Source organism: Hippoglossus hippoglossus, chromosome 8, assembly GCF_009819705.1.
Source record: "Hippoglossus hippoglossus isolate fHipHip1 chromosome 8, fHipHip1.pri, whole genome shotgun sequence".
Taxonomy (NCBI): Eukaryota; Metazoa; Chordata; class Actinopteri; order Pleuronectiformes; family Pleuronectidae; genus Hippoglossus; species Hippoglossus hippoglossus.
Window position 1 is genome coordinate 12,760,421 of NC_047158.1, and position 26,492 is coordinate 12,786,912.

The 26,492-nt window shown below is 43.9% G+C and overlaps 1 protein-coding gene across 1 annotated transcript; it reads left to right on the forward strand.

Annotated features, from left to right (window-relative positions):
• Positions 1-17,738: 17,738 nt before the first annotated feature.
• LOC117765779 (transcription factor Sox-8) lies at positions 17,739-21,621 on the forward strand. Its single transcript, XM_034592270.1, has 3 exons — positions 17,739-18,449; positions 18,774-19,009; positions 19,136-21,621. Exons 1-3 carry the CDS (start codon positions 18,034-18,036, stop codon positions 19,882-19,884), a joined length of 1,401 nt encoding a protein of 466 aa, XP_034448161.1. The 5' UTR covers positions 17,739-18,033; the 3' UTR covers positions 19,885-21,621.
• The last annotated feature ends 4,871 nt before the right edge of the window (positions 21,622-26,492 follow it).

A 26,492-nucleotide genomic window follows, 5' to 3' on the forward strand; every position in this document is an offset into this window, starting at 1 on the left:
TGCTCCTGAGAGCATCAGGCCTTAACATCATCTATATCCTGTTTGAGGAAAGCAGCCTTTTGAAACCCATCTGTTCATAGCTCCCAATGGCATCATCAAAGACGCGGATGAGACAAGAGCATGTGAGAGGAAGGGTCCAGAAACCAGCAGCTGCTTTTTAACATCAGAGATTCTGAATTTGTAACTAAGATCATCAGGAACAAAGTTATAGAGGATGAAAAGCTGAATCATGTATAAATATCTGCAACGGGAGAGAAAATAAACAAAAGAAGGGGAATTCTTATGCAGCCACAGAGCTGATGTCCACCCACTTATCACGCATTCACTATTTTCCTTTGGGGAGTTAAAAGGTCAAACACCAGATGATGCCTGGCTTTAGTCTGTTATTATATGCTTACATCATGTGTGTTGCATGGATGTCACAAGAGTCAACCCACGCATGAACCCACACACGGAAGAGAAGACGACGGCATGAAATCTGTTGAAAGTTATCGCCTCAAACAAGTGGTTTTAAAGTTAGAACATAATTACATTCAGAAAAGCAGGATAAAAGGCCCGAGGGAGGAACGAGCGACAAATCTGACTATAACCAAAAAAATATTCTATTGAATCTGAATGACCCAGATTGGTCCTGGAAAAAAGGAAACAAACCAATCGTGACAGAGGATATTAAAATCTGATCTCCTTTTCTTTTCTGATTTCAAACACATTTACAAAAAGGACATAGTGAAACTGGCATTTTGATGTTTTCTTATGCAATGTGATGCATTCATACATCATCATCATTTGAATATTGCTCAATGTGTTACAATGATACAGTAAAGAAATAGAAATGACAGAAAAAATATTATTAATTCATCATTTTTACTGTGGAAAAAGTATATTTTTAAATAACTTAATAACTTGAATTTCAATGTCAATCAATCATGTTACAAATATCGCAAAGCCATGACTATTAGTTTTAAAAACATCACTATCAATAATCATTAAATCATTCCAATAAACATTAATTGCAACAAAAAGTTTCAGAATGCTTTAACTGCTCGTCAGTGAAAAAAACTGACTGGTGAGGAGATTTACACTGGAGATTTGTGGCAGTGCAAGTGTAATAAAAAGTTTTGTGACCATAAAGGAAAAAAAAAAAAAGATTGTCAAGGTTGTCGAGACACATAATGTGGGCCGTTAATCAGCCACCGAGCGGAGGGAGGCGACTCCCTCAGGAAGCAATTAGCTATGTTGGACCAGTTGCTAATAAAACACTTGGGTTACAAGCTACCCACAGCCCAGCCAGGCCAGGGGACCCACGGCGCTGTGTGTCTGTCTGTCTATGTGTGTGTGTGTGTGTGTGTGTGTGTGTGTGTGTGTGTGTGTGTGTGTGTGTGTGTGTGTGTGTGTTTGAGGCCTAACAGGTAGAGAAGGCTACAGTAGCAGCAGCTGGCACGGCTATGTCACCTTCATATGCTGTCAAAGCGATTCTTTATCCCATAATCTATATTTTGAGCATCAGACACATCCTCTGAAGACTTGTAGCTGTAAAAAGTTTGTCAATTTGACGGCTTGAGTTTGTTTTCACAGAGAAAAACAACATCGACAGAAATGTCTCACGCCTCCACTTGACTAGGAGTGCACCTTGGCCAAGGTTAATCTCACCATGTTGAAGCAATTCTTCCCATTAATTATCTAGACTGCAGTTTAATAATGATATGAAAAATAATTACACTTCTAATAATAGCATAGGAGATCTGTAACTAGGTGTTTTGATGCATTGCATAGCTGTGTGCATTCAAAGTTCCTGGATCCGCCATTCGGATCTGCACCTACATTTATTGTAGATCCACACCACAGCCAAGACTTGTTGCAGTCCATCTGGTACTTTTTGCATAATCCCACAAATTAACAGACAGACAAACTAAGTGAAAACCTAACCAGCCTGGTGGACGTAATAAGAACATTATTCAGAAAAAATATTTTCTTGGCCTCAATAAAAGTGTCTCATTTCATCGCATTTCTTCACTTCCATCACAACAAATGAAAATCTAACTAAGTCAAAGGCATAAAATGAGAATAAGCTGAATTTGAGGAGGATTTAATGGAAGGCAATGAACCGTGTTTCCATGATGGGAAGCAGCCATTGTCCCCATTGTCCAGAATAAGGCAGCCAGCAGCCACTAAGAGGATCCCAGAAACCTCCTCCTGTGGTGTGGCGACCGCATCGTTACATTAGGTTTCAGCTCAGCATCCGCGGCCCTGCCAAAGCCCAGATACTAGACACAACAAAACCAGCCAGTTTGGGGAAACAAAGCCGGAGAAACGCCACTTCAAACTCTTCCCCCGGAGGGAGAGACGCAGTGAGAGGGGATAGGGAGAGAGAGGGGAGAAAGAGAAGAGAGAAAAGGAGGAGGAGGTGGTGGTGGATATAAGTGGAAGCACATTGACAAGCTGTAGACAGCAGACACTTCGCTGCATGTTTATTGTCCAGTCCAGCTTCCAATGTTTAGGAAGGATCTGTTGAAAAGATTGGTTACTGACTATACTCTGGGGACGCTCAACTCCACTTGATGGCTTTTTGGAGGCATTAGTCCCCACCGAAAAGGTCCCATTATTCAGATTTTGCGAAAAGTGTTAACTTGTGAGCATCGTAAACAAAAGCCCATTCGGCGATGAAACGCTGCTTCTCCGCAATGGCCACGCAGCTTGAATGACAAGTCGGCTACTGTAAGAGGTTCAACATTTATGGCGTCTAATACGTGATGTAAAACTGTATTTGATGACACATCTCACGCTTATTATCACCGTTTATCATTTCACCAGCTCCATTACACTTGAAGCCTGCACGCTTTCAGAGAGAAAGGAGATCTGAGGTGAAACATTGAGTCATGGGGACTTAATCTAAGCTGTGATTTTATGTCAAGGAATTAAAAACCAGAGATTCCCCACTGCTTTCTGCAGCTTTAAAAAAAACAAACAAGCTGGATTAAGTTTGTCTTGAAACATCGAAGGTCTATTATTTTGGCGTGTTGCACAAATTAGGCTGCTGCGGGAGTCGGGGCACTCTGGAGGAAATAAGCGATGTGGAAATCGGGGATGCATTAGTGCAATGAAATCAAGGGGTTTGACGTCTCAAGGAAAGTCACAGTGGTCGATTCAAATGATTACCGACAAACATAAAGCGTTTCAGAAGTGCGGGCCAAATGCAATTTGTCATAGCAGACACACGATTACAAAGGGGAGTGCATACAAATCAGAGTGCTCCAACTCAGAGCAAAAATAAATCTGGAGTCCTCCAGGAACTGACAATAATTCAAAATAAAAAGAAGCATAACTGAAGGAACCAAGGTTCACAGGAATAAACATAATTCAAGCAGTTTGGACGTTGACAAGTGACTTGGCCGACTGACAGAGAGACAGGCTACTGCTGGACAACTCCTCTGTTTACCATCACTTGACCAGATTCAATTACTCCCCGTTTCCAGGGTAACAAACACAAGTAACCCTGAGTCACTGCTCCTGCCCCACAGAGAGCATCTCTCTAACTGTGGTGTGAAGCTATTTGTTGTGTAGCTCATGTACGTTTTACTGCACATGGAAACCGAGGTGTGTCTGCGTGGCCAGATTTTCACACGCACTGTGTGGTCCTGCCTCCAGAGGTGAGGAGAAGAAGAACCTCACCCTTCGTCAACAGAACCGGAGAGTGTGTTCTCTGCGATCTCGGCGGAGCGCTGATTCGCTTTTCCCATGAATGACTCAACATAGAGGGAGAGACGAGCAAGGGGGAGAGAGAGAGAGAGAGGGAGATGGAGTCTCTGCTCTATGAGACCTGAGGGAGCCAATGGCGGGCGAGATATTCCCAAGAAGGCGGGTTTCAAAGAACAGATGAGTCAGCGAATCTGAGCAAGGACGCAATCACTCTGTCAATAGGCGGATGATTTACGATGGAAAAACAGTGGAAATGGTCTGATGTCCGAGGATGAGAGGAGTGTGAGTGTGAGGGGAAGAACCGAGGAGCGGCGAGAGCAGAGGGGAGGTGGGGGGGAGGATCCGGGGGAATTCTCCGTCCACATGCAGTCCTTTTCTCTTTTTTTTTTGGTTCATCACTGAAGCAATTTAGGTCAGGCATGCCCTCCTCCTCTCCTCCCCTCCTCCCCTCCTGGCCTGAGGGTCTCCCCAGTGCACATGTTCGCTCCGCGGCCAGCTTACAGCGATTAGCGAGGCCTTCCTCTCTGACAGGTGCACCGTCACGCTCTCACAAGCTCAACCCACACTACACACACCGCGCCACCACAACAGATACACAACTTACATCCCTCAGACAACTTTGGGTTTCCACGAAGACAAACCCCAAAAACTGGGCTTTCAGTCATACAAACTGATAGATAAGGCAGTCAATCAAACTTTTAACTTTAACGAGGCGGAGGGTTGATTAGGCGAGAGGCCGATGTTAGAGACTAGATATTACTGTCCATTTCATTTCAGATGATGGGTTTGTATATAAGTTTTGATAAAAAAGCTCAATACATCTTCCACAATTTATAGTTTTTGGGTTAACCACAGGCAGTGGCATTTCCTCCAGAGGACTCGCACATGGCCAACGTAAATTACCAACTTGAAAGTGAAAACATTCAAATAAAACAGATATTAGACAGACCACATGATGTTTTTTAGAGTTCTGCGAAAACTTAAAGAACTTGCTGCTTTGTCTTTCGCTTCGATTTGAACGGGCTGTAATTACTTTCAGTCACAGGGAATCAACTTTGGGTTTTTACAGTTGTAAGCACTTAGGGGAAATTATGCTCCTGGCACCTGAATTCCACTGTGGCACATGCTCCGCTTCCCAGGTCCACACCAGTCTGATCGAAAAAACACCAGCAGCAGTGGCGGCGGCGGCAGCAGCGTGGCAGCCTCAGTGTTTGGCAGGCAAACGCTAAGCAGCAAATGCAGAGAAAAGTCATAAGAACTGTAAAAAAGAAAAAAGTCCAGACATGTCGTCTTGTCTGCTTTCCTATTTATTTCTTAGATGTAGGGTGTAATGTAGTATTTCTCACAGGGGAGGTGGGTGTAAAACCTTTATGGTTCAGAAATTAAAATAGGAATCGTAGTGATTTTAAATAGAAAGAATAACAGTGTTAAACTCCAAACGATGAAAAGAAAAAGGTGCAAAACAGACAGAAATAACTCAGTTAACTCTGGTATTTACTGAGCTTGTGATATTGGCTTCTCTGTGTGTGGAGCACAGATTAAGACTGACAAGCGAAGACAGATTACTTTGGTTTATGAAACCCTGAATGGTTTAGGGCTGAAGCACATTTCTTATCTCCTGCTACGTAATGAACCATCCAGACCAATCAGGTCGTCTGGGAAGAAGCTTCTCTCGTGTCCCCAGAGTCAGAACGAAACATGGAGAAGCACCGTTCAGTTTTTAAGCTCCACATATTTGGAACAAGTTCCCACTGCAGGTCTGCTGCAACAATTATGTCTTTTAATGCTGAACACTTTCCTGTTTGCCTTCAATTATATCAAATAATCAATGATCATACATACTTTGTCTCTTTTATTTTATTATTATTTTATTTTATTTATACATTAATTGCAGCTTTTGTCCTAATGCCTTTTATATGTTATGTAAAGCAGTTGTTGAAACGTGCTAAATAAACTTGCCGTGCAACTGCCCTGGCCTAATTTGTTTGTGTGTGTGTGTGTGTGCGTGCGTGCGTGCGTGCGTGTTTGTGTGAGAGTGGGTGCTCTACAGGTGGGGATCCCTTGGATACAGCTCATCATAAAAGTTGGTCGCAATATCGTCGTATTCCACATGAGCCAGGAAATGCTCCTCAAATAAATTTCAAGTTCAGTTTTTTTAAACGGACACTGTTGTCAACTTGTGGTTCTGCTCACTATCATCGCTTAAAATAAAAGTGATGATGCTGACAGGAACTTTAAAGTGCATCTTTCAACAGGGAGGACTTTTCTTACAGTATAATTTGCATATTTATATACTTTACATATATATTCTTCTTCCATTTATATTATATAATGTATGAACAATATGCCCATAGATACGAGGAGAGGAAATTATTCACTTGTCCAGAATTGCTCTGATCAGTTAGCTGAACGTGTCGCACTTCACAACGCTCAAAGGTCCTGAGCTAAATAGCCTCCAGGTCCAACACGTGAGGGCTTTCATGCCTCTAGATGCAAATGTTCCCTTTTGCATCATATTTTGCATTAAAAAATTTCCCCATTTGCTGTGACAGCCGAAAAAATGTGCCGCATGTGTATAGGGATGAAGGTCAGAAAAGAGAGAGTGGCGGCTTTGAATAACCAAATAAGTCCGGTTCAGCTCCGTGCATCTTTAATATGGCCCAGGCCTTCTTTCAATGCAAAGTAGCCCACATGTTATGTGACTGCTGAAAAATAGGGAAATGAACGGTGCAGATATGACAGTTAGCTGCGCCTGACTTTGACGCTTTACTTCCCTGTTCTGCTGAGTACAGTTTAGCTGTTTGCATGATGTTTTTTTCTCTCTCACACAACATTCAAGTGGAGACATGGTCACAAAAAAGATGAACAAGAATTAGGAGATTTCCTATTAATATGATGGAAAGAACAAGTTTATGTTATGTTATATTATAACTTAAACAAGATATTCTATCTTATTATAACTTAAACAAGATATTCTATCTTGTTTGTGTTGTTGTCTAAACACCCCCTCCCCCGGCTCTGAGCCCGTACCCCCCCCCCCCCCAGCTGTGTCCCAGGGAGGCGAAACCCAAACCAGAGTGCCGAGAGCCCTCTCAACTCCTCACCCTCTCAACACATCCTCAGCATTACCCTTTGAAAATAAACCACGCCGGCAAGCCCCCCCGTCTCAAACTCGCGCCTCATGTGTGTGCACACATGCCCCACACTCCACTGGGAGCTCTTCAGGGAGAGACTTCTCCGCCGCTGTTCCAGGAAGCAGATGTGAGAATGGCGGCAACCGGGCTCGATGCTTCACGAGGCAATGTGGAGACCATTACTCTCTGTGGAGGAGGTGAGAGGTGGTGCGTCTTCTGCAGTTGCCCAGATTCGGTTCAGATGACGCAGCGCAAAGCTGAAAGCATCTGCTCGGTGCCATATCAACAGCATATGGCTTCGTTTTGTCAAACTTCAGAAACGTGGGTTGGACGCAGATTGCGGGGCTTAGACAAATCTAACATGACAAATAAACTGATGTAAATGTATGTAAATGACAGTGATGGGAGTTTAATTGGCCACAAGACAAAAAAAAAGGAAAACCACTGAAACAATAACATCCACACGCCCACGAGTGAGCACTGAGTTGATGAAATATTTTTGTGGATTTGATATAGACCAGTGACACGTTCTCACAACTTTCCACACTCTGAAACATGTGGAGGGATGCGGCTCCAGATGGCTGGAAGTCAGTGTTTTCTGAGATCCACCTCCTAATGATGATCTCTCTTGCACTTCCACACAAACTGTAATTTGAGCAAGAGCGGAGCCCAGACTGAGCCAGAATGTGTTGTTTCTACTGTATATCACATGAACCACGGGGTGACGGAAAATGAACAACAACCTGGAGAGTGGGAGCCGTGTTTTCCCCTCTGGCGCAGGAGGCAGCGAGCCCGCGGGGGGCGCGAGTGACAGAGCTGTGATGGAAGTGATATCAAGTCACTGCACTCAAAGCTTCAGCCACACGAATGGAAGATAACTAACTAACCTACGAAATAGAGCTGAAGTCAATGACAGATTGATAATTCCGGTGACATATTGCCAGTGTCTTGCTTTGAGATGCGTGCTGGGAAAATGAACATGTTACGCGATCGAAGGCCAACAGAGTCGAGAAAAAAAAGAAAAAAACGTTTTCCCCTACAGAAAATATCAGATGATCAGAATTGTAAATCTAAGTTCCTGGGAAAACACTGATGGTGGTGGCAGCTTTTTTGCTTGAGAAAAAGAGGAAAAACATTCTATGACTCAGTGCTGACTGTCTGTCACGCACAAGTCTTTACGAGTGACAGTGATGTCCGCAAGCATCTCAAGGCAGGAATACTAAGCGTGCGAGACAGTGGGCCCTTTCATGGTACAGCCCCGTAGGGCACAGTGTGTATGAAATGACATTCACGCGTTTTCAGGGAGGGACAGACGGACTTATTATCAACACGGACGAATTATCGCACATGAAGGGAGAAGGGAGACGGGTATGCCGAGGTGTGGGGGAGGGAGACGATGTGCGTCAAAACTCTCATTAAGGACACAGAGAGACTTCAGTAACAGAGGCATGTTTTAAAAAGCTGAAGAATGGTTCACAAAGCCCACAGTTTTCCATACTGCCCGTACTCCTTCGCAATCCCATCTGCATATTGCTTTTATGATTATCAAAAAGCTTGTTTATAGGACATGACGGCAGAGGGAGAGAACATATGCGAAAATCATCCATATTTTAGTTTTCACGCAGAAAAACAAAAAGCAGCTTGTTTGGAGATGAAGCTGATTGAGGGTTGAGATGATAAGTGGGAACATTGTTTCTCATTTTTTAACTTCAACTCTACATTTCCTTTCTATTTCAAATTTTAGGAAAATGGAAATTTGCATGTGTGCGTTTCATGTCACCTTGGTTGGGCATCATGTCCTCTGCAGAGGGGACGATGCCGTGACATGTGATCCACCTCAACGAGAACAAGATCACCCTCCTGCCTGACTTCCTCTCCTTTCTTTCATTCCTCTCCCCTCTCCATCTCCCACCACCTCTCTGAGCTGCGCAAAGCCGGATGAGGGTCGTCTTACCGACGTCCAGAAATCTAGCATTTTGGCAGCACGCTGACCTGTTAACATCTCAACTTCGCAAAGCTGACAGGAGCGTCCTCTGCTTTCTGCAGCGCTTTCCGCTGCCGCTGTCGAAATCACAGAACGAGACTTCTCTGAATCATCAGAGAGACTAAGCGAGGCAGCACTCGAGGCTATGTTTGTGTGTAATTTTAATTATTTGTGCTGCTTTTCTAACTTCTTGCCAACAATCTCCCACCGTATGAATGATTCCAGTGATGCACGCTTGATTGAGTGGGCAGTATCACCACTGAGGCAGTCGTTTGACATGTGCATATGGCTGTATTGCTGTTTTGTGGGTGTTACTGTGTTTGTATTTTGACATGGTATAATGTTTGTTTGTGTGTGTGCTCGGGTGAGGTGGGGCAACTCTCGTGTTTGTGTGTGTGTGTGTGTGTGTGTGTGTGTGTGTGTGGGTGGGGGGAGGGAGGCACAGCTCTGCAGCCTGATATTCTGGGAACGGCAGGGTAGCGTTGTTGACCCACCTGCTCCCTTCTCTCTTCAGCTGGATCTAGTCGGATTTCAGCAGCTGCATCCCCTCACAAAGCACCTCTTTGTAATCTTCCCAAGGCGCACAAATACAACTGCAACCAGGAGAGGAGAGAGGAAGGAGGAGGGAAGATGGACAGTGGAGACAAAGAGAGGAAAAGGGCGGTAACTCTTCTGCTCGGTGTGCGACAGTTTTACTGGCAGATCGTAGGCTACTGTATCTTTAAGTAAAGTTACATACGGTAGCAGGAGTCCGGCCTTGGTGCCAAAAAATCCCCTCGCACGCAGAGACACAAATTGACATGACTGCACACTCACACCTGTGCACGTACATGTATGCATCACGCATGGTTTATCAAGCAACTATTATTTCAACAGGCGGCTTAAAAGATGTACACAGAGCATATTTGCAAATTAATTAAACAAGCTGCGTCACGGAGAGAAAGTGACAACAGCTGAGAAGACGTGCGGCCCATTTGTTTCCAATCAGTGAAATTTCTCGCTGGCACTGAACCGCAGTGGATCATCACGCCTCTGGAATACGCCGTGTCACAAATATGTCATTTCACACGTCAGACTACGCAGACAAAAGCCAGGCTCTGTCTTAACAGTAGTTTTCGTGGCCACACAAACCCACATCTCTGGAGTCGGCATCCACAAAACAACACCCTCCCCCCACACGCTGTCTCCAGCGATCAGTCCCTGTGGCCCGGACCCAGACTCACTGGTGGCAGAGAAACGTCATTAGGAGATTAACTACAGCGGGCCACTTTACTGCCGTCATAAATAAATACATACATATACCTGAGTTTGAGGCCGTAAATGCACCCATGGAGCAGAAATTGGGCATTTGGGTGGATGGGCGGAGGGGGTCATTGGTTCTGATTAAATTTGTTACCATTTTATCCAAAAGCATGTAGAGTCATATGTGGAATACTAAAAATGATCTACGCTGCACATGCCATATGCTTATATACATACAAACACAGACTATAAACAACTTCTCTAATTAATAATATGCAATTCCCTTGACATTAGACATATTTTAGTCTTGCTTTAAAGAGTCATCATGAGAGTCATATTGTTGATGAGGATGAATTAATCTGCAAAAAACAAAACAGGAGCATTGGTTTTTGCACTGGAATCTTTTCTTTTTTTTTTAATGAGAGACCCTATGGCTCAGTAGATTTACATTCTGAGTTAAATTTAGCCAAATCTGTCCCAGGGGGCTGCCATTAGTCCACAAGAGGTGGATGGGGGCTGAATTGAGCTAAAATAAGCAGAAAGGCTGGATTGAGAATGTTTGGTGAAGGTGACTGAACCAAAACGACACAGAGAACAGACACACAGCCACACACACACACACACACACACACCGGTTACCAAGGTGAGTAGAATCGAATGTTGTTGATCTGACGATTGATTCAAGCATCCTCAGCCTAGATATGTAATTTCATCTAAGCACTGATCGTCCTCGGAGCTGAGTCACCCGTCAGTGGAGGTTAAACACTCTGAACTTCACCACAGGCGACGCTGTCAAACCAAACTGATCTGAGTCTGTTTGTGCAACAGCAGATTTTCAGTCATCATGCAGAAAATAAAAACCGAATCTTTTTCATCAACATTGATCCGAATTAGAGAACATGCACTGCAGAAGGTGGAGGAGAGAGAGAGAACTTTCCAAAACAAGCAACTTCCAGGGAAAGTTAAATTCCACTGTGAATGAAAAGGTCAGACTTTGTGGCCCACTGAAAAGACTCTTTATATCCTTCGTGCCACACAAGTACTTCCGTGTACTCTTTTGTCCCCATGCTAGAGCGCTGCACCTCTTTAAAGGGAACAGGAAGTGACCTCGGTGACCTTGCACTCCCACACCATGTGACCTGAAGCTGTGCACAACCAAACAGCTGTGGCCAAAAACTTCCCACAACAGCCCAATAAACTCAACACAAATAAACAGCCTTTAACCCTGTTGGACATGTCCATAAGTATTGAGTTTTTGTATAGAACACCTGAAAGAGACAACACAAGACAATCTTTCCCTTTGCTGCTTTGCATGCCTAGGTCAGGTACACAGGTGGAAATAGTGAAGTGACTGGACCAGGAAATACCCAAATTACAACCAGTGGAGACAGTTTTCGAGTGCTTCCCTCTTTTCCCCACCTGAGTCCGGTGAGGTCTGTGTGACAGTTGGCAGAGAAACCACACAGCATGCTATGGATGTCAAGCCAAACTGAAGGGAGACATATTCATTTGGACATCCCACCAGATTAAAGAACGAGATCAAATCCAATAGATCGCAATATTTCAGGATGAAGAGTTGGAAACACAACAATGCTTTTGAAATGTTCTGCTATATTCTTTGTGTCTACGTTTGTTTGCTCGTCTGTCTGGTAGTTGGTGGGATTATGCAAAAACAAAAACGTGCGGATCTGGATCACGGGGCGCTTACAGGATTTTTCACTTTCTTAGACATTCAACATTCGCAAAACTAACAATGTCCCCAGGGGGGGGTGCAAATCTTTTTAACCTTTCATTCCTTAGCATCATGATAATCACTGTCAGCCAACTAAAAGAAATTGTGTTTTTACAGTTTTAATAACGGTGGGTTGAAAATGAGTCACATAACCTGATTCATTTGAGCCTTTTTGACGACAGATGTCGAGGCTCTGTGATGTAGTCGATTGTGTATGTTGCTCATCTCTGGACAAAGTGGCAATGCCGTTTGTTCTGCTCAGTAAAAAGGTACAAAGATTTGCTTTGGCTACATGCATATATACATGTATATATATATATACACAGGTGCAGTACATTTCTGCAGCTTTAAACAATACTTCATGCAGAGATGCACATTTGCATACATGTTTACAATATGTACTAAACTGATGCAATATTCTCTACAGCCATCCCCGGGGTCTTTGACCAGATGCCAAAGCACTAACCAGCTTTTAGTTAGGCAGTAAACCAACCCACATCGAGCCATGGCAACGACTACAGAGCAGTAATATAATACAAAACATTACACTGTGCATTCAGATGATCACAACGCACACAGCTTCTTCATGTGGTTTCGCAGTAGGTGTGCTGATGTGTTTCTCAGTGTAGTGTTTCTTTTGGAGGTTACAGACAGGCTGGAGACAGACGGACTAACTGCTGCTCATAAACATTGAAAGTCTTGGCTGCTACACCGAACGTCTAATTGGAGAATTTGATCCACTCCACCAATAATCATTTTAATAGCTTATAAATTATCCTGCAATGTATGAATTGTACACAAGAGATTTGGGTTTCACGCTGTGCTGGTGTGTGTGTGTGCCACGCTGTCTGTGTGCACAAATATGTGTACGCACACCGCACAGTTCTTGTGCTCGTAAAAAGACGGGACATAAAACAGTGCAAATGGCTTTTTAAAATGTTTTTTATTCTTGTTTTAATTATCTGTAAATAAAAACAATCCACCACAGTTATCGAAGCGCTGTGAAGCAAAGTCCCCGCAGCCAAAGAAGTCCTCTAAATAGTCTCGCTTTTGTGGAGCAGCCGCCCATTTCCCGTAAAGTCAAGGGGTGGGCTCTCTGTACTCTCGCCGCCCCTGAGCCCTGTCCTAAATGTCTGCGTGTCCCACACCATCTAATTCACAGGCAAATTGGAGAGATGATTTATGTGAATCAAGGATAAAAAAAAAGTAGACAATGTGGAAGACTGAGCACACCGCAAGTTTTATTCGGAACATATGCCGTGAAGATGAGAGGGAAGAAAGATGGGAAGAGGGGGGTGTAGATCAGAAAATGTAAAAAAAGAACACACACACACACACACACACACACACACACACACACACACACACACACACACACACACACACACACACACACACACACACACACACACACACACACACACACACACAGAGAGAGAGAGAGAGAGAGAAACACACTCTTGGGATAACTGGAAGAGAAGATCCACCATGAGAAGTGTCACCCCTGCTGAACATCTTAGCATTCATCCCATCATGTCAGGAAAAAAAAATAAAACCAAGATGGATTTCCACTGCACATGGAAAACGAAATGGAGGTTTACTGCTCTCGAATAGTCGACCCTGCTGTTCAGCTTGGGCTTCAAACAGAAACTTTATGTCAACAGCTCAAACTATTACACACTTTACAAATGTGCACAGTCAGTGTCCTTGCACTTGTTCTCATGCGTGTTACTGAAACAGATACCTACTGACAGGCCGGGAATCAAAGCTCTGCAGAGAAGCTGGAGGGGAAACTGCCTTGTTTGGGTTTTTTTTTTTTTTTTAAACCTGCTACTACAACAGCTTTCAAAACCTCTCTCTCCATAATGTCTAATTCATATGAACACACAGAACTATACAAGCAAAACCGCTGCCTCGAAAAACAGTTATGCGTCAGGGAGAAAACACAGCAAATAATCTGGAAACACTTGAGCTCTTTTTATACTCCTGACATTAAAAATGAATGTGGCTGAAGGCCAAACACACCCTGAGACGGGTTTTTTTTGGGACTAATTGTTTCCTTCAGTCTCGAACACTCCCCCTTCAATCTACTCAATGCTTCTTTCCTTCCCTCCCTCTCCGTGCAACCCCTCCCCTATACGTATACTAATAGGTTTAAATAAAACCTGCAATTGGTCCAGTAAACCCCTCATTATGGTGTTTTAATAGAATGAATTTAGGATAGTGTGGGGTCAGGGGGTCAATGGGAGGGCCTAACACGGAGCAGCTGTCATGAGGGTTGGATTTGTGATTAGAACCAGTGCAGTCAAACATCCCCAGGTCCTCGACCTCGCTAAGTAGACAACCTGGAAAATACATTTGGCCTCAGACCAAAATGGAAAACATCCATGTTTGAGAGGGGGTGAGATGAGTAGAGATGGAACAGAAAGGCGGACAAGGTACATCCATTACTGAGCGTTTGCTTTAATGTGTGTGTGTGTGTGTGAACCTGACTGGAAAACCCACTGAAACAAACCTGGAGATGTTACAACACCGGCTCCTATAACGTCACCAGAGTTGGGAAATACACGTTTTGGATTCAAGCAGGATTTTTCGTAGTGGGGCTTTTTAAATTCACATTCTACAGTAACTGTAACCAGCATTTTCCTTCCAGTTGCATTGGCTGCAACTGTAAATTATGCACTAATTACTTTCTATCCGAGTGTGTGAAACCAATGATAGAAGTGGTCTGGTTGATGTGGTACAGGGGAGAAATATGGCTTGTTCGCAGCCCAGGAGCTTGTTCCACATGTGGTCAGGCCGTGGTCGGGATCGTCTGGGTGAGCGGGAGGGCATGCCAGTCTCCACAGTTCAGCAAGTTTATACTGACTCAGTGTGCAATCGCTGAGATTATTTAACAGAAATGGAGGCCTGCTGGTTGGTGTTAGGACACTGGGGCGGTTTCCACAGTTGTTTCTCATGTGGAAATGTTTGCATAAATCCTATCAGACGTCTTGTGGTGCAGAAATCCTCTCGTGCACCAAAATGGAGACTTATATATCAAATAAATGATTTGCATGCAGTATTTTGTTGGATGCACGTAACCGGCGTGTCTCCATTATGTGTTTTATTAACTTCATTCCCTTTTGGAACATCCTTCTACATCTGAGGCTCTTTTCTATACTGTACAATCCTGTGCCACTTCAACTGCTGAACACATCCCTTCAAATTACTTGGTTGGAGTAAAGAAATGGGCCTAAGTGTATTAAAACACAGAAGCAGAGACCAAAGGGGGCGAGATTCCTGCGGGTGACTGTGTAATTTAATTTTGTATGCACATTAGAAGCCAGAGAGTATAATTTACATGTGGGTTAGAAGTGACTAGGGTGCAGGAGAAAAGAACGAACATGCTCTGCTAAGGCCCTGAAGAAATCTGAAAGTCTTTACCCCGCTTCTTTCCCTTTGAGATGCCTGTTGCAACAAAAAAAATAATCGGAAAATGAAAACCTTCCTTCGTTCTCCGGGACACTTAAGGTTCATGCGTGGTTACCTCTCCTCTGTTGCTCCTTCCTTTTCTAATCAAGAGGCTGCAGAGCCCACAAATTCTGGCCAGAGTTTCTCGCCACAATACAGGGAGGCATGGAGGGGGAAGGCTGGAGTCTTTTTTATGTCTGTCTCTTTCTCTCTACCAAGAAAACAGGACTGTTTCACTGTTTTTGGACAGGATGTGACACACAGCTGTCATTCATGCGGATTTTTCCTCAGTGTCACTCTAGCTCACATCAGAATTCCCAATAAATAATCCACAAATTAAACCCTTTTTGAACTTTGACACATCAGTTTCATTAAGTGTTATGTTTGTCAGTCCGTCGGGCAGGATGCCTCGATCCTGACTAAAGGATTTCCATGAAATATGTTGGGTGGAACAGGACTTGGGCCAGGGACACTTGATTCATGTTCAATATAGTGATTAAGAGCAGGGATTTTTATCATCACATGTGACACAAACAGAGGAAAAGATTTAATCTTTTTTAATCTAGTTAGTATTCCCTTCGGAATATTAACAGGATTAGGAAATCAATTTAATTTGTGTGTAAATTACGGTAATTACGTCTCCTGTGTTACAGCAAACTGATCAATTATTAAGTATTAACGTATTCTCATCGAGAGTGACACTATAGCCTCATGTCAGGGCGAGCAAGAGGCGCATGTAGTAACTTTCCTGAAAACCAATGTGATTGACATGTAATATGTCCAAGTAAACGTCAAATATTTCATTTTTTAAACGTTAACGCCAAGCGTGTCAAGTTCACACATGCTCAGGCACTGACACAAAAAGATCTACAACTCCACATGTCTGAGATTTAAATGCATACATGCATGTAGAGTAAATACTTTTCCATGTGCGGAGCAGAACGAGAATGAGGCCAGACTTGTTCATGTTTGACAACTCTGCGCTGGCTGTTCTCCCTCTCTCGCCCTCTCGCTTACACACGCACTCGCACACGCACACACACACACACACACACACACACTGAACTTGACCCAAAAGAGCTCTTCGACAGCAGCTGCAGGAAAGGAAGAGAGGACTGACCAAACCAAAACTCCGATAGACGGTAAAAATTATTGGTAACAACTTATTTTGTGTTAAAATATAAAAGGAATAGGAGCCAGATGGTCCTTTGACATTTAATAAAATGTTTTTTTTTCTAAAACCATATCGTTTATCAGAGGAAAAACATGCAAACATCTTACCTTACTGTGCAAAACCATTACATCCTCTGCAGAAATTCTGTTCTCTACCTACAACCCCCAGTTTCTATCATGTTCTCTTCTCCCCTCAGCCACATGCAGCGCACATTGAGCAAAGCAAACTGCCGTCCAGCACAAACACACCTTGTCTTTTCACGGGGAGGCCGGTGATAAAAATCATCTGACAATACATCAACACAAAGACAGCATTAACAAAGGCACTGATTCAATCTACCCTCTTATCTCTTCTGCTCTTTCTAACTTCAACGTCATGAAAACAATGCTTCACTGATGGTGACAAGTGTCTGGTGGATCACACATACTGTTGGGACAAATTAACTTCCTCTTCTAAATGCAGACGATTTACCGAAGCTGTAATTGAGCTCGCACGGGTCCAACCAGTCAGAGGTTTTTGTTGTATTAGCAAAACAGCTTTTTGTCAGGAGTCAGTTCAGGTGTTTCCGAGTTATGATAATTTTTCTTTTATATTTACTTATTTGCACTAAACACATACAGAGTAAAGATCAGATATATACAGTCATGGAGGACTTAATATCCTTTATAATCTTTAAACATGATGACATGTTTGTCAATAGATCAGACTTGACAGGAACTATATTGTTAACATTTGCTATTAACACATTTGTTAGTCTTTACAAAACCTTAATACTTTACACTATTGGAAATTTTCTGATTCTATTATGTAATGCACCAACTCTATCTGATGACCAGTGTTTATATAGTTCATGTTTAAATGTCAGATATTACACTTCGGTCCTCATGCCAGTGAGAAATAATCCAAATAGTTTTTGATGTGTCTTTAAAATTAAATTTTGACATTTGATATAGTCACTATATCTTGATTTTTATATATATATATATATATGAATATTCCAGTTTGGGATCAATAAGTATATATCTCTATTCATGCACTAATAAAACAATAAAACATTGAAGGAATAATTTCTGAGCTCATATATATTCCCTATCAGCTTTAGTGAGCGCAGCATCTTATTTGTCACAATTCTACAACTAGAATTAAAAGCAGACCTTTGTCACCGATGGAAGCAAAAAAAAAAGAAAAAGGGAGAGAAAATTAAATGAAAGATAATGAAGCCCATTTTGAAACCGGAACCAATGGGGGGAGAGGTGATTTGTTCCAGCCAATCCCACGCGGAAGGTGGGGTGACGATTTTTAAACTCCCAACTCAAGTTGCTGTAACGCGTCGCTCCGCAGCTCACAGTGTGGAGCGCAACTTTCACGACCGCACCTCTCATGACAGCCTCGGGAAACAAGACAGACGAAGACAAACAAACAGGGGAGCGGAGGGAAAACAGCGGACTCCTGCCTACTGACATTATTAAAGGGATTTACTGCTGTGCGTAAAAAGGCGCACGGGGCTCTCTGCTGCGCGCCTCCATCCAGCGGTAACATTTGATTTGCTTCTTTTGTTTTAAATTTGGCCATTGCAGCTTGTTCTCGGATCTTCATCCCCCCTCCCCCCCGCAACAAGATGTTAAAAATGACAGAGGAGCATGACAAGTTAGGGAGCGACCAGCCCTGCAGTCCATCAGGCACGAACAGCTCCCTGTCTCAGGACGAGTCCGACTCCGACGCGCCGTTCTCCCCGACGGGATCCGACGGCCAGGGCTCCCTGCTCGCCGGCCTGGGCAAGAAGCTGGACTCCGAGGACGACGACCGGTTTCCGGCTTGCATACGGGACGCGGTTTCTCAGGTGCTCAAGGGATACGACTGGTCCCTGGTGCCGATGCCCGTGCGAGGGAACGGATCTCTGAAGAGCAAACCCCACGTCAAGAGACCCATGAACGCGTTCATGGTCTGGGCGCAGGCGGCCCGCAGGAAGCTGGCGGACCAGTACCCACACCTGCACAACGCCGAGCTGAGCAAGACGCTGGGGAAACTGTGGCGGTAAGGACACATTGGATACTGTCAATTGTTATCAGGAGAAAACAACTGTTTATCCAAAGCTCCAGATTCTCCGTGTATTTCATCAAAATTAAACAAACAATATTTCTCTTAATCAGCATTGGCAATTACAGCAAAATATAACGTTAATTTTAACAAAGTTTGGACTTTATGGTTAATGAGCTAGAAGAAGAAATCAATAAAAGAAAATCTGCATTTTTTCCCCCCCTTGATAATGAGTAAAAAGCTCCAAAGTAACTTGGTTCATGCAAGAATAAGTGTAACTGAATTAATTGTCATGTGTTATAATTCTTTTCCCCCGTGCAGTTTGCTCTCAGAGAGTGAGAAGAGGCCGTTTGTAGACGAAGCAGAGAGGCTCCGGGTTCAGCACAAGAAAGATCATCCAGACTACAAGTACCAGCCTCGGCGACGGAAGAATGTGAAACCGGGCCAGAGCGACTCGGACTCAGGAGCAGAGCTGGCACATCACATGTACAAAGCTGAACCAGGGATGGGAGGACTGGCAGGGATGACCGACGGGCACCACCCCCCTGAGCATGCAGGTGTGTTTTCAAATTGAACACCAAAAAATATATCGCACAATTTTTTTATTTAAAAATAGTTTCAGGCCACTTGTTTGAATCATCTGTGTGTAACATGCTTTATTTCTGATACTGTTTTTTTATCAGGGCAGCCCCACGGTCCCCCAACACCGCCCACTACTCCCAAGACAGAACTGCACCACGGGTTGAAGCAGGATCTGAAGCACGAGGGCCGTCGCCATGTCGACAGCAGCAGGCAAAACATCGACTTCAGCAACGTTGACATCTCTGAGCTCAGCACCGATGTCATCAGCAACATGGAGACCTTTGACGTGCACGAGTTCGACCAGTACCTCCTGCTCAACGGCCACACCTCAGGCTCCTCCGGCCTGCCCGCAGACCACAGCCACGGGCAGGCTCCAGCGCCCGGCAGCTCTTACACTTCCTCATACAGCCACGCAGGCGCCAACGGGTCAGCGTGGAGTCGCAAGAGCGCCATGTCCTCCTCCTCCACCAGCGAGGTGGGCCAGCACCGACTCCATATTAAAACGGAGCAACTGAGCCCCAGCCACTACAGCGAGCACTCCCACGGGTCCCCTTCACACACCGATTATGGCTCCTACAGCAGCCAGGCCTGTGTCACTTCAGCCGCGTCAGCTGCCTCGGCCGCGGCCTCTTTCTCCAGCTCCCAGTGTGACTATACTGACCTCCAGAGCTCCAACTATTACAACCCTTACTCTGGCTACCCCTCCAGCCTCTACCAGTACCCTTACTTCCACTCATCCAGGCGGCCCTACAGCAGCCCCATCCTCAACAGCCTGTCCATGGCTCCTGCCCACAGCCCCACTGCCTCCAGCTGGGACCAGCCCGTCTACACCACACTGTCGCGACCTTAAGGGGACGAGAAGCCGTCAGTTCGCACACGAAAACTCATTCAGATTGATGCACTACTAATGAAGGACGTAAGGTGCAGGTGGAGGAGTGTGTTTGGTGGGTAGTAAGTTACCTGTGACCATTTGAACGTGAAGCAAACAAATGAAAAAAAAAGTGCCTGCTGATTTTATACAAAGTTATATTGTTGCGGTGCAAAAGACACTTAAGACTTTTTACAGGGACAAATTGTGTTGTTGGTGAGCCAAACTCCTCCATGAGGACATGTCACCTACGCCTACATCCTGTACACCCCTCATCTTTCCAGTTAAAGATTGCACGTGTGCGCACACTTGAGGTAGAGCAAAGGCCTGCCCCCGAGTTGTGTAGGAGAGGAACGGTTTTGGCCAAATTGTGATGTGGAGCAGATGGAGAAGCCGACATATTGGAGAATATACACGGGACCAATTATGTAAATTTGCAGTAAAATTTACATTAATGGCCAGAGCTATATCGCAGCACACTTGTCCATTTGCATTAGTGGATCCGTCTTAACTAAATTGCTCATATGAATCTTATAGTGTCATTTTGGCATAAAAGTCTTATGTATTTATGTTCATGCATTATTGGTTTTATTTTATTTTTTGTTCTCAAGTAGATAACACATGTAATGTGGGTTTGGTTATTTACAGTACTGTTTGGCTTGTATTGAAAACACAGTAAGTGAAGTGAAGGACAGCACGAGCTCAGTGCATTTTATATCATTCCATTGAAGAAGAATTTCCGGTCCAATTTCCACCCTTTCCTGCGTCTCCGTTCCCTATTGCAAGAAAGTGGCGCAGGACCGACGTGCACAGGACAGAACAGGTGTCTGAAAGCTATGCTTGGCAAATCGCGATTAGTCATGATCTAGGGTTAAAGGAAATGGGGTAAAATAACACCACGCACTCTGAGTGACATGTCAGCTGGACCTCCTGTATACGCGGATGGACAATGCACGCACATGTGTACGTACGTGCATCCATGTGTGTGCGTCAGGGAGATAAAGTGCAGCTCTACGCGTGAGAGAGGAGATACATATCCCGTGATATAATACACACAAGTGATACTTACGACCACTCTTATCATTTCAACTTTTTCCGTTATTTAGAGTCGGGTTTAAAGAGGAAATTACTTGTTTGAGTATTTGCCCAAATTTATCCGAGCCATCGCTCACTGCTGCAGTGTCTCGTAAAAAACAACAAAAACGTCTTTGTGCCTTCTAATGCTTATCGTCAGTATTTCAGTATAAGACATTGAATTATTAACAAACATCCGGCAGCACACAATCAGTAATCCACACCAGAAAGTCCCACAGTTAACCCGCTCCTCTTTATATCCTTAATTTGACTATATCCTGAATTTTAAATCATTCCTTGGTTTGTCATATTCTGTGAGGTGCTGTATGAGAAACACATACAGTGCATCCCGGTACAAATTTTGTCCACAGAACCGTGTTTTTGTATATTATCCTGGTGCATAATTTGACATCATTCCTTCCAGCCTTGGTTTGTCGTGTTCGGCGAGACGCCGTATGAGAAGCACACAGAGCATCACGTTCCAGGTTCTGACCACAGAACCGTGTTTTTGTATATTATTCTGGTGTATAATTTTGAGAGAGGCTGTGAAAACTATTGTTCTATTAACTAGAGTTTCATTCACACATGCACAGCTAACCCATGCGCTGGCCATTTTTGGTTCAAAATAAAAGATACTGTTCTTGATATTTGTCTATGTCTCTTATTTGCATTCATGATTACGTTTTTATTTGGAAAGAATATGTAAAATAATAATAAATATTTGAATGGCATTGCGCTGACTACCAGCTGTTCATATGAGCGGGGTTGTTTAACATCTGTACCGTGAGCCACAGCTGTGAGGGGAGACAAGTGAGACCTGTATTATTCGCAGCTTTCAATCCTCCGAACATTTTTTCCAATTAAACCTTAACTGTAAATTTTATTGGACGCTACTGATATTAGGTGTATTTTGTAAAATACCCGTTAAATTATCCCGTTGCTGTAGAGCTGAAACGCTTTTCCTCAGAGAAATAAATAGGTGTCCAAAACCAAAAATTACAAGTTGCTGCTGCAAACGGGCTCATCTCCACGTCTGGTGCTGCTCGCAAAACTTTCTGACCTTATGGCGCCCTGCGCTTGACACTTCTTATGTGCCCTTAAACCAAAAATAATAAAGTTGAGATGTTTTCGTCAAACCACTGAAAGGAGAGGAATGGGGAGAGATCATATCTGCTCTGGTCGGAGAGTGGATTGCTCAAGTTGGCCCTGGCATGCATGCCAAGCAGCCGTCCCTAACCAGCCCAGGGAGAAGCCAAGTGCCAGGGCCGCGCTGCTGAATTTTAATGATTCATTATGCTGTGGAGGGGCCCCATTGTGTCCTTTTATCCAGAGAGCTAGAAAGGAATTAATTGGACAGAAAATGGAAGGGCAAGGGGAACTGACAAGCCATTAAGAGGGTCCTGAATGGACGATTAGATGCACAAGGGGGAGGATTTTTTATCCCCCCCCCCCCCCCCATCCTCACTGTCTCATATCACAACGCTTCACAAACAAAAAACAACAAGAACAACCACCACAATGACCAGCAGACCGAACTGTAGAAATCATATCAGTGCACATAATCTGTAGATAATAAAAGAAGATAATACCACAGCAGATGGGGTGTGGGTGGCTCAAGAGCGACTTGTTGTTTTTCTTCCCTCAAAGTCTTTTCTCTTTTTTTTTTTTTTTTTCACCAGTGTTTGCCAAATACTTTCAGGAGGAACTCTTGAGAAAGAACAGGAGTGAATAAAAGTGAGGCAAAAAGGCTCTTCAGGGTGCTTGGGTCCCGTTGCCCTGGAACTTGTCCACAGTTTCTGATTGGGCGTCCTGAGAGCCCTACTGTAAATAGCTGACAAAAAAGGGAAAAAAAAATGAACTGGAATGGTGGCGACTGTGAGTTACATGGGCACATTATACTGAATGAAGGGATGAAAAGGATGAATGAACGAAGGAGGAGAGGGACATTTTTACACCAGAGTTGCAATTTCGCCTGAGAAAAACATTTTGTCTACGGAGCCATATGCTCAAATCAGGTGCAATAAAAGGCTCACACACTCTTTGTCTGCCCGCGCACTCCCCCCTCGCGTTCGAGCACGACTTGGATATGAAAATTAAACATGTAATTTACAATAATTTTGACATTGGCACGCAGAGGCTGTGCTACATTCCAGCTGTCACGTTTATCGTTGACGGAGGGACGGGCGTTACTGGACCAGGAGAGAGTCGCGGTCTTGGAAACCGAGGGCATGCGGGGGGAGAGGCACGACACATCCCACATCCCATTGTTAGGAGCGGGATAACTCGCCTGGTAATAGTCTCATCCTGTCTAATGAGCCTGGCTGACTCAGGGCATGTTTCGGGGAAAAAAGAGGGGAGCTGGGAACTGTGAAAACTCGGAGAATGCGAGGCTGATTTGCAAGGGAAATGAAGTGGACATAAAGAGTGGTTATTGCCTGTCACTGAATCGGCCCGGCCTGATCCCGCTTTGATGCGCTGAGGCTTCATCCAGGGTTCAGCTAATGTCTCATCACTGACGGTTGTTTTACAGTTAACTGGCTTGTAACGATGATTTTACACTTTATCTTCAAAAAAAGAGAATAATAACAGTTCCCAGTCCCAAAAATAGACGGATTGTGTGTCCCTCAACATTTTGTGATGCCTGGATACTTTTACATTACAGAAATTATTCTTTTCTCAATTCTTTTTTCAAATTTAATATGAAATATCCATCGTGCAGATAAAGCTTTGACTTTATTCAAATCAAAATGGCATTAATTCCTGGAAAAAAAGCTGCTCTTGTTTGCTACAGTATCTCCCACAGCTTCCAACGAAAATACATTCAACTACAACTTAGCTGCTCCGCCCAACCAAACGACTTCCTGAGGCTCGTTTTTGCCTCGACGCCCCGTTCTTCTCACTAAATAAAGCCGTCCATTTTAGTATTGGTGTCTCCTGTGTTTGCTGGCACGCGGGCCAAGCAAAACAGGGTGGCCGACAGAACCAACATTGACATGCCCGATTCCACACGGACGGGCCCGCACAGAGAAGGAGGGCTGCCAACACTCCCGTCTTTCAAAATCGCCACTAAATTGATGCTGGCTCCACCAAGGTCACCTACGACTGGCCAGCAGTACTTCCATCAACCGGTTCATTCGAGGACCTGATTCCAGATTTAAATCAGTTTGCAGCTAAAAGGAGAGAAGGAAATATGACTTCTTTCAAAAGTATATGAAGTTACAAAGTAAAGCAAAGCAGTTTGGGTTTCACTGTCAATAAAGTTGGACTTTGTTTGTACTTCTGAGGATTGGACTATATCTTGGTAAATCTGGAAGGATCAGTAAATAAATCTTTGTTCAAACTTTGTGGTCATGGAATTTAAAAATCTGCTGCTTCAATCAGGCAGAAACGAGTTAAATCGTTACTGAAAAGATATTCAGACCTGGATGTAAAACTATTTGTCAATAATACTTAGTGTCTGTTTTAACCTGTTTGCAGCTCCAGCTGGGGAAGGATTACTGCACCAGAGAGTCAGAGACTGTCAGGTTATCTCACTGCTTCGGATTAATGATTCGTTTCTGGCACTTAGAAGATGGACATTTGGTAAAATTATATATGAAACATATAATTTTGTCAAACTTCATCAGCATTGTAGAATGATGATAGTAATTGTGTTTAAGAGAAACCTTCACACAGGGTGGAGTGTTCCCAAGTCTTTCTTTTAAAGGCTGGAAACAAATAAATAAAACAACAATCTGACATCTGGTCTGTTCTCTGAACAGTTGTCCACAGTCTTTCACTTTCTTTTTTCATTTGTTCTCTCCTTTTCACTTTTTCTTGGCACATCTCAATTGTGAATGTGGTGGCAGCATAGCTGCTCATCTTATTTCCACAGCTCTAGGACTTGTTGATGAGTAACTATGGCTGTGTTTTCATTGTCACAGCTTTGTGCTTTTGTTGAACTGTGGCATCGCTCCAGTACTTTTCTCCATCCTTTGCTTGAAGTTGTCTCATCTCAACCTTTTTCCCTTCACACTTTATGCCTCCCTACGTACTTATCACACTGCGCTCAGACTTTTAAGGATTGACAGCATTTAACACACTACTCTTTGTCCTCTTGAAATTCACCATATAGAATCAGTGAACATTTTAGAATGTAAAATTATCAAGTTCAGCATATGTTTGAAAATCTTCTAATCACTGATTATGAGAAACCATTAAGATTTTAAGAATGAGGGAATCTCTGGTTGATGAAATTCAGAATGATAAATTAACATATTAGCCCCCCACCTCCTTACAAATATACACACACAGACAGTGAACCTACCCCACAGCCCCCCAGCACCCAAACAACTCTTCTGTCGCCAGTGAGTCAGAGGAGAGAGGGACCGAGCCACCAGCATGTGCATCCTGTGAGACCCTGGAATGTGGAGTGTGGGCGGAGCATTTGCCACAAATGTTGCATGCTACTGATGCAGAGGTAGTAGAGGTAGAGACAAAGAAGAAAAGAAGACAAAAAGCACATTGTCAGAATACGATGAAGCGACAGGAAATGGACAGAAAGGGCTGGAGAGTCTCAGGTAGAAAATAAAAAAACAAGAAAGAAAAGTCTCCCTCCCTTATTTCTCTTGTTTGTGGAGCTGCTTGGCAGAAGGTGCGGCAGGGACAGCAGGAGCAGAGTTTTAAATGTAGCTCAGCGCTGGCACAGGCGTGTGTGAGTGCACTCTGTGGGAGCACCAAATCCTGTCGCCCAGTGCAACATGGCGATTCAGACTAAACAGCAGAGCCCATGACAACCCGTTTACCACCGCGGTTGGATTTTCTATACTCACCAGCTCAATCCTCACAAATCCTATATGGTGCAGTGCCATGAGGAATGCATTTAAAAAAAATAATAATAATACATGTCTGGGTTGCCACGCTTTCTCTGGTTTCTGGGACACACGAAAACGGACAGAACACCGCAACATATTAGGTGACCATTGCGATATTTGTTTAATACGCGTATGATCAGCAACACATGTCTATTCTCTCACACTTGATATCTTTTGTGGTATGACAAAGAGCAGGGTAGAGGGGGGGAATAATAGGGAAGAGTTTGTTCTCCCATGTGGTTTTGGCCCGTTCTGAGGGGCTTGGAGCCACGCCACGTCTATCCCTGGTCCAGCCTTTGATATGGATGGGGTTCATTATGTAACTGAATCTGTTGTCAAAAAATAAAACAATATGCATGGGGCCAGCAGGAGAGATGCGTGTGTGTGTGTGTGTGTGTGCGGACCTGAAATGCAAGTGGATGAAGGAGCACAGCCCTCTCTCACCTTTCCACAGTCCACCACTCCTCCTCCCTATACTTTGAAATGAGCTTCACACACTGTGATAACAACCACGACCCCCTGACAGGTTTTTCACTTTGCAATTTCTGAAGAGTGTTAGACAATTACGCAGCAAATCTTTTCATCCGCTTCACCTTTGTTTGCCCCTCACACAACTGCGATGAATAAGTGCACAGCCTGAGGTGAATTGCAGCAGTTGTGTCC